Source organism: Ammospiza nelsoni, chromosome Z (genome assembly GCF_027579445.1).
Source record: "Ammospiza nelsoni isolate bAmmNel1 chromosome Z, bAmmNel1.pri, whole genome shotgun sequence".
Classification (NCBI taxonomy): Eukaryota; Metazoa; Chordata; class Aves; order Passeriformes; family Passerellidae; genus Ammospiza; species Ammospiza nelsoni.
The window spans coordinates 45,577,624-45,587,243 of record NC_080669.1 but is presented as its reverse complement, the minus strand read 5'-3'; the positions used below and the strand labels follow the sequence as shown (position 1 = coordinate 45,587,243).

At 36.1% G+C, this 9,620-nt stretch overlaps 1 protein-coding gene across 6 annotated transcripts in view; it reads right to left on the bottom strand.

Moving 5' to 3' along the window:
* Positions 1-850: 850 nt before the first annotated feature.
* The window catches only part of POLK (DNA polymerase kappa), a 33,831-nt gene continuing 25,061 nt past the window's right edge, over positions 851-9,620 (bottom strand). For 5 of the 6 annotated variants that reach the window (XM_059492007.1, XM_059492011.1, XM_059492009.1 and 2 more), the window contains 5 exons: positions 8,558-8,654; positions 7,114-7,285; positions 5,308-6,270; positions 4,152-4,203; positions 851-4,000 (listed from right to left, as the gene is read on the bottom strand). In XM_059492007.1, coding sequence (XP_059347990.1) covers positions 3,916-4,000; positions 4,152-4,203; positions 5,308-6,270; positions 7,114-7,285; positions 8,558-8,654 — 1,369 coding nt within the window. In that variant the 3' untranslated portion in view covers positions 851-3,915. Of the gene's footprint in view, positions 4,001-4,151; positions 4,204-5,307; positions 6,271-7,113; positions 7,286-8,557; positions 8,655-9,620 lie in introns of those variants that run through there. The other variant, XM_059492012.1, reaches the window with a different exon arrangement.

Sequence of the window (9,620 nt, the reverse complement as noted above, 5' to 3'; positions counted from 1 at the left end):
AATACAGACTGTTTTCACTGTTAATGCTCCTTTTCAAAATGAGTGACAACAGACAACTACAGAGTGATTAGGTTAGCCTACAAAGCTGGCACCAAAGGATGCTCATACAGAGCATCAGTTACAGTAAAATCATAATTTTCAGTCATGAAACACCAGCTGCTAATTTCCAGTTCTAATTACTAATGCACAATACTATTTCACAGCGTATCCTGTGCTTAAATGTTATGTGTAGCAAGTTTAGCACATTCTCTAACCACTTCCTACAATCTTGACTCTTTCAGATGGCCTCCATAGACTGCAGACAGACTGACACAGAAACTTACAGAGCTGAAGAATCCAAAACAAAGTGCAGAGCTAGGAAGTACTGTAACATATTCCTCACTTGCCTTCACAGAGCTCTCACTCTGACAGGAAATCTGAGCACTTTCTTTAATACTTAAGATAACAAGAGTAATACATACAGAAATTATTAGAGCCAATATAAAATTAAAATGTAAGGTAAGACCAAGCACTGTGGAATGTATAGACTGTCTAAATTCCTTTCTTCAGAAATGGCAGAGAGAGTAACATTAAGGTCACAGAATCACTATCCTTTGTTACTCAACTAAAGGAGGAATTCAAGATTAAGTACTTACATGCATACCTTAAATAAGGAGGTACTTACATCACACAAGAAGTTGCATCTGGTGCTAACCTATGCACATGCTTCAGAACTATGGATATGGTAAGTGTGGAATGGCTGACATATGCGAAATCATTTAAAATTAATGCTAAAAATAAACTGTCACATATTAATAAAAACAGATTTTAATTTAAGATCAATTGAATAACACACAGAGTCACTGAGGAAAATGTAAAACAAAGACATTGGGTTATACAGTCTTCTCCACAAGAAACAAGAAGAAAAATTCTATCACAGAAATTGTCGACAATGCTTAATCATGAACTGAAGGTCTGCTTCAGATAAAAACAGTAATAAGTATGGTATCAAAAACTATAAGAAGTATGGAAAAAAAGGACTTTTAAACCAGTAAACATATACAACTTTGTATTTGGTTTGCATAATCAAACTTTGGTAGCAGGGGTGTTACAGGGGTGGCTTCTGTGAGAAGCTGCCAGAAGCCTCCTCCATATCCAGCAAAGGCAATTCCAGCCAGCTCTAGATAGACCTGCTGCTGGCCAAGACTGAGCCAAGCAGAAACAGTGGTAACGTATCTCTGGTAAGAGATTTGAGACAAAAAAATCATTATTGCAAAATTGTAATAGTGACCACAGAAGAGCGAGAGTGAGAATATGTGAGAGGAACAGCTCTGTACACACCAAGGTCACTGGAGAGGCTGGGACAGGGGGTGCTCCAGGCCCTGCAGCCCATGGTGAGACAGCTGTGCCTCTGCAGCCCATGGAGGTCAGGGGGTGCAGGGATTCACCTGCAGCCCATGGAGGAAACAGACCTATGCTGGAGCAGGTGGATGTCTGAGAGGGGACTGTGACGTCATGGGAAGCCCACACTGGAGCAGGGAGCTGCCGACCTGTGGAGAGAGGAGCCCATGCTGCAGCAGGTTTCCTGGTAGGACTTGTGACACCGCGGGGCACCCACACTGGAGCAGCCTGTCCTTGCAGGACTGCACCCCATGGAAGAGTGACACACACTGCAGCAGTTCACAGATCTGTTGCCCAAGCGATGGACTCATGTTGGAGAAGTTCATGGAGAACTGTCTCCCATGGGAGGGACCCCCTATGTTGGAGCAGGGGAAAGATTCCTCACTGTGAGCAGGAACAACATGTGAGGAGCTGACCATAACCTTCATTCCCTGTCTCTGTGTGCCACTGGGGGAGGAGGTAGAGCTGGGAAGGAGAGACAATGTGGGAAAGGTGTTTTTAAGGTCTTACTTTTCTTCTCATTCTGCTCTCATTTTTTTAGTGATAAATTCAATTAATATCTCTAATGAGAGCCTGCTTGGCCCATGATGGTATTTGATGAGTGATCTCTCCTGCTCTCTGTCTCAACACATGAACCCTTCACTGTATTTTCTCTCCCCTGTCCAGCTGCAGAGGTGAGTGAAAGCGCAGCTTTGGTGTCTGCCTGGCATGCAGTCAGGGTCAATGCACAATGGCACTGTAATAAATAATTTACAGTAACACACTGAGTTTTATTTTTACATTAATACTGACACATCCACAACCTTTTCATGACCACTAGGATAAGTCTATGACACTTCCCTTTTAAACAGATGGCAAGGCAACTTTTGAGGCTAAGACAACTAACTTATTTTTTTCAAGCACCTAAGAGTAGCTTACTTTTTGCTATGTAATACTATGTAAAAAGAGACGTTTTAAAGATATGCACACTATGACAAGATTAGTATACTTAGATTCTACACTTTATTGAATCAGAGATACAAACTAAAAAAGGGATAGGTGTTCACTTTCTAAACAGCAGTTGGCAGACTTATGTTCCCTCAGTTGCTTTTATGTCTTTCCTATGAGAAGTTCCCATGCCTGTCAACAGAACAGCTCATGCTGAGGGCTCACTGACCCAGTTTGAAAAAGCTGACTGAGTCAATTTAAAGTTTGAACTAGTCCAGCTGATTTGGTCCAAAGAAGGTAAGGGAGCACTGACATGAATTCAAATGACAGAGCTGTGGGTACAGTGGCATCTGACAAACAGATAAGCAGGTAGAGATGGTGTAATCATTCCAGCAATTCTGGAAACAGGAAAGCATATTCTGAACTGAGCTTGAGCATCTGACACATAGCATGTATACATTTGTTTGATTAAAAAGCAAGGAAATCCCAATACAGTTGAACAGCAAAATAGATGCTTCTACAGCAGCCACTTCTTTAAAAGACCTTGCAGTTAAAAAAGCAATTTATATTTCCTACAGGCCTTGGCAATGTTTGTGTAACTTCTAAGAAATATGTTATAATAAATTATTTGTCTGATAAATATTTAATTATAATAAAATGTCTTTAAACAATTTGGTGTAAACAGAAAAAAAATCTAAACAGAGCATTTAAAATATTTGCACTTACATTCCTTTTTCCACGTATGCACTCACAGAATACACTTTATTCAGCAATACAAAATAATTTAAAAGAGAAAGATAGCTAAACAATAAGAAAGTTCATTATCTTGTATTTGCATGTAATTAATTATTATTGCACCATGAAACCTTTTATTTAGAGGAAATTTAGTGCTACTCACTGGTAACAATTTCAAACTGTAAAAAGTTTTCAGTCCCTTTGAAAAGGCCAAAGATGAAACAGCATTTGTCTGAGTATCCTGGACGAATCCTCTCACTCAACAGATTTTTAAACATTTTTTAAATAAGCGAAGTCGTTGTATATCACACCATGACGAGTCCTTCAGATCTGGTCAATCAACTCTTACTGAGTAATTTTCAGTAACAATGAGAGCTTGATAGTGCTCTAAGTTCTTGTTCTTATTCTGTGTAACTGGGAGACTAACACATTTTTGTGTCCACTACGAAGACAAACATTAGCTGAAATTGAGCAACTCAACTCTTCTTTGTTATCATACAGTTAATCTCACACTTTTATTTTTACAATAGGGAAGATGGAAGTTCAGATGTGGGAAGAGGGCCTTCAGTAAGTACAGTGGAGCACCCTAGCTAATGATTCCTGTGTATTCTAGGGAGCTAAATCAAAGTGCTACCAAATTCTGATTCTTGGAAACAAGTGGAAATAAAAGTATTATTCTCCAAAGAAAAGAAAAAAAAAGAAAATAAAAAAACCCCTTCATTTTACCTCTTCTTCTATCTCAGATATCATGTTCTTATTACATAGATATGGAATGGTTCCAAAATGACAGGCACCTGAATCCAGCCAATGCTAAATTAACTTGCAGTCATAAAACTCTATTAAACGCTTCATATAGAACACGTTGCTACACAATCATTTAAAAAACATTTTGATTGTATGTTTGGAATTGCTTGCCTTGGGTTTTTTAGATACTGACTGTGAAGCTGTTAGTCCAGACCTAGGGTTAAACAAAGGGAGGGGAAAAAAACAAACAGTAAGTGGTTAAAATATACAATGCATACCAACACAGATTTTACAACACTGAATATTTTTCTAGACTTCATTATTTTCAAACAAGTTGCATATTCAAACTTCCAAAAAACATTTACCTTTTTGTTCCTTGTGAAGGATTTGTGTATTGCTGTCCTTTGCTTAAACCTCCTTAAAAATAATTGAAAACAACCAAAATGAGTTACATAAAGAAAGGATGCTTCATAAATTACATACATGGAATAGCTTTTTTAAAAATTTAATCTGTCTCAAGAAGCAGAAAACATTATCTGCAACTTGAATACTGTAGTTCATATTACCATTTTTCAAAGAGAAAACCAAAAAGCCTTTATGTTATTGAATTATAAGGGATTACTTTGAACCTCGTAATAGTTTTCAGAAATACTTCAGCATAACGTAGTTGATTTTCAAGGTGGTAGTTAAAAACCATGGTTTTAATTTTTTTATCCTGCAGGGGGCAAAAAAGAAACTTCACCTAAAGTAAGTCTTCCATTTAAATTAAAACATGTTTGCACATGTAATAGCAATACCACTTTGAAAATTTTCTTGTAAAATATTCTTATTTTAAGTCTTAATTGTATTCTGAAAATTCTAACACACTAGCCTTTTAACTTCCTTTTAGAAGGTTCCCAAAATAGATCAGGGACTACTTTAGGCAGATACTTTACTACCTGCACTTGCACTCTGATCTGGCCAAAAACGAACTCTTTGTAAAAAGAGAAACTACTTCAGAAAACATGAATGATACTGCTGTGGCATATTACAGATATTTTTTTAGCTATAAAACAGAATTGGAAGTTTCTTCCTTTAAGCTTTAGTTCTCATCTCTCTATTTTTACCAGCACATGATGTAATGGAGCCTCTCTGTTAACTGAATCTGAAACAATACACGTTGAAGATGTTTTCATTGATCTTCACTTTAACATCAGTGGCCTCACAACCACCTTTCTGAATATGGTCAGGTGTAAGCAACATACAATTTCCAAAACTGAGCAATAATTCCTGTGTCACCTTTGTGGCAAATGGGGGGGGCACTGACAAACTAACATCACATTCATAAATCTACTTTGTCATGAAAATAAATTTGACATTTTTAAAATAAAAATGTTCACTCCTATATAGGCCTTACTTAAATAAGCTTGTTGAGAAAAATTTCTAATGACCAAAAAGTTCAAAGTACACTACTGCTGAAGTATGTTAATTGCAAAAGCAGACAATTTGAATAATTAAATATATACTAATGCATATACTTACCAGAGAAAATTCTGTTTGAGTTTTCCATATTATGAGTCTTAGTTGGAAAATCCTGTTTTTCTGTTAGCTCCTGGATAAGGCCTTTATTTAAGCAGATATCAACATGTCTGTTAAATGACATTAGATTGGTGGTTTTCTGTTCTGAATTACAAACTGGACAAACAAGAACACGGTCTTCTTTGGCTTCAAAGAAACAGGATGAACTACTTCCTTCTGTATCTTCAGTCTTGTCAAAATGCTCTTCATTGTCTTGTGACATTCGTTTGGGGAAGACACACTGTTTCATACACACATTTCTAGCAATGTCACTGAGATTGTTAGGCTGTCGTTCTCTGGGAGATTTATCAGGTATTATTTGAGCAAATTTTTCTGTGCTATTGTTAGTAGAGCTGTCAGATACACTTGCAGACTGGTCTGTTCCTGATAATTGATATGTTTCATTTTTTTGACATTTATCAACCCACTCAGTTTTAAACTGTGGAAGAAAGTTAGACATATTTTCTCTTGAACTGTCATTTTTGGATATTTTCACAGTATCTTTAACACACATCCCATTGAGGCACTCATCAATGTGTCTATTAAGTTCTTCCAAATTATTGCTGCTTTGTTTCTCAAAGCACACAGGACAGGTGAAGATCTTACAAACATTAGAGTTCTGTAAATCAGCATCTTTCTTTGTTTCTTCCACAATATTTGCTGATGATCTATCATCATGAAACAGCTGCTTACCTCTGCTTTCATTTGGAGAAATATTCTCACTGTTTAGTTGTCTTGCTGCTCGCTTTTGATCAAAAAAACTCCCTCTATGAGTTGCTTCTGAATTTTTTGTGAAATACTCTTGGTTGGACTTCTCTGGCTGAAGCCTAAGGTAACCAATTTCTTTTCCTGATTTTAAGAAACTTGTAATGCTTTTTTGTTGGTATTTCTTTTCTTCTTCAGTTAGAAATCCTGATACTCGTACACCTAATGATGAAAAAGAAACTTATAATAACAATTCTATGAAAGCTTGATACTAACTCCTAATTAACACCTTTTGAGGCATACATTCACTCAATGAAGACAAAATTTATTTCTAAAAAGATGCTAGACTACCTCCAAACACATCACAATGTCAATACAATTTTATCAGACCCAAGCACTAGTCCAACCATATTATTAATTTTAGTATTAATAATTATTATTAATTTTAGTACTCTGAAGCTTTAACTCATTGCATTATAACACAAACTTATAAATACAGTTACAAAGAATTCAGTTTAAAGGTTTTTGCATGAACTTCACCCATCAAAACATATTTTTCTGCAGCACTTTCTAATATCTTAGACAAGTAAATTTTATATACCACTCAATGTTTCAAGCAGAATGCATAAGCACCTGAAACATATGTCTTAGGGTCAAAACACAGAGTTTACTGTTGTCAGAAATGTTTGCATCTCCTGCAGAACACTGCGCTGTAAGCACTTCTGCTGATGTGGTGCAAAGAAGACTTAAAAGCTCTTTTAAAGCAGCAGAATTAATCCCTGCTATGAACTCAAGTTTCTACTGTCAAGATGATCTGATTGTTGTTGCAATAAAAATATACAGCCTCAATTAGTAAAGCTTCCTAAGTCCCTGTTCAGCACTCATTATTAGAACTTCCTAAGTTACTTGCTCAGCACAGATCTGTTTCACTTTGCAAAAATTAGGGTAATAGAAAAAGGATAAATGCATTAATACCAGTTTTACTTTTAAAGCATGGTGTGTTATTTCAAAACACTATCAGATTTCCTAACTCTGAAAATGAAGAATGAATTTGAAATATCTTACCCATAAGTCTTATCCGTAGAGGCTGAGGAGCAACACTATCAATTTCTGTTCCTAACAAATCTTTAGCAACAGTAAATATTTCCTCCTCAGTAGAAACAGAAGACAGCACAGTTGAAGCTCTGGTTTTAACTTCAAAATTCACATTCTTAAGCTTCAATGTAACAGTTTTACCCTAGGAAAAAGTATGATTTAAAAAAAGATTTAAAATGTATGTCATATATGGCATGGAAACAATTATTATGTAGCATCTATGTAAAGGTTCTTAAACCAGAGTCAAGTATGCTTATAGTCACTGTGTGCTTATCTGTGCACAGCAAGGGGTGCTCCCAAGTATCTGTCGGCAAAATTCTGTACTTGCCCCTAAATTCTGTACTTGCCCCTACATTTCTGTCAAAGTTGAATTCTCTGAACTGGGTCATTTGACTGCAGTTCTCAGCAGACCACCTGCCACTAGTGCATGTTCAGTTGAGTTCATGTTTTGGCTACAGACGCAACTTCTACCCCATCTAAAAAAACATATTTCCTCATATGGAAATTTTCAGTGCCAGATATCCTAACAATGAAGAACACAAAAGTGATACCCCATTACAGATTCATGGAAAACTTACTTCCTCCTGCACAGTGCTATCACAACCACACACATCATTTGTGTTTGGCGCAGATATTTCCCTGGCAGCACCCCTCAAACAATTTGCGTGATTTATAATGTCTATCCAAACGTAAATAACTAGCACTCTCTTTGGTGCTTTTGTAAGCTTAACCCTTTGTCCTCCTTAGCTGATCATCTCCCTTTCAACCTGTCATCTTTTGAGACAATCTTTTAAGGCTGAAGAAGATTAACAACAATTATTTTAGGTCTTAAATGTAATCCCTTGCTTTACCATAAGACCTTCAAAGAAACTATTTACTTTTTCCAAGTAAAAAACAGGTATCTGGGGAGAAAGAATAAAGGGATTATTTCTACTATTGATGCTATTGAATGGTGTGAATAACTTGTCAGCAAGTTCGGCACTAGTCAAGTTCTTAAACTAAAAAACTGGCTATTGATGGGATCCTGTATGTATACAGGAGAGAAACAGTGTTTTAAATACACAATTATTACACAATCAACCAAAGCATGGCTTATGGACAATCAGCTCTATTATTCACTTTGTCCCTTACAAACATTGCTTTTGGCATAAAATGTTTACATGCCAAACAACTTGATTAATTTTTCATATTTCAAAACTCGATTTAATTTTTATCATACACATATTGCTAGACAGCCACTCGCACAACAAGAAAATGCTGCCTAAGTCATCCTAAACATCTGCAAATTAAAGAATGAAGACTTCTGAAGATAGACTGCATGGTATGATGCTGCTGAAAGCATTTATACTAAAGCTGCATAGAATTGTTGGAGTGCAAAGCATCTTTTTCCAAGTAACCTGAATAATATAAATACCTTAAGTCCCTCTTTTTGTAACTCTTGAGCAAGGTCTCTGCAGAGCTCTCGACACAAACTGTACTGGTCTTCTGCTGTGTTAATTTCACTGAATGTTCTAAGACAAAAAAATATGGTCTTGTTCAGTATGAATCTTATAGTATGTTCAGTGTCTGCAATCTAGAAGTATTTTTTTCTACAGTTAAACAACACTAGAATCAGAAGAATGCTATATAGGTTAAAATTCTTACTTCAAGGCACAATGATTATTAATAGGAATATTTTGTTTGCAAAATGTTTGAAAGGCCCTTCAAATAATGAAACAATTTGGTTTCAATTTTTCATGCACTATTTGAAAATTATTCAAATTTAATGTCATTGATGCGTAAGTATTTGCAAGACAGAATATTAACAGCAAGTGAATTCATAGAGACAGCCAAGTTATTTGTATTTAATCTCATTTCTACACACAGTATAACATCAGAAGAAAGCCAGGAGCTGGAAGTCAACATCAGAGCCAAGTATCAGAAATAAATAATGCAGATGCTAAGAAAAAGATGTCAACTAGGATAATTATGTCTAGCCTCAGAGAAGGAAAAGCTATCTTTCTGCCAAAAATGTTGCCAGCTGTCTTTGTTAGAGCTTCTTAGGACAGAAATTACAGTGTTATCTATTTGTTGTACATTTGCTTTTCAGTAATAACATCACTGGAAAAGGAACCTTCCATTGTTTCAAGAGAAATGGAAAGCAAAACTAATAGTTCAGGCTTTGGAAAGGTCTCACAGATACATTGTTCCATGTCAAGCTTTATATTTACAAATGTAAGGTCAATAAAATTACAGTGGATTTTGCATCTCTAAGCTATAGTCAGTTTCACCTGACTGTACTGAAAAGACATCCTCTATTATGATTCACATTCCTCTAAGAAAGTTTGCACACTGTCAAACTCACAGGCAAAGTATTTCACTGTGGGTCCTATACCGTTATCCAAGGAATAACTCATGCTATTCAGACAATACTGCAGTGATTGAGAAGTTGTAAAAGTCCAAGGCTTGAAAAGGACAGGATAGAGAGAATGCTGTTC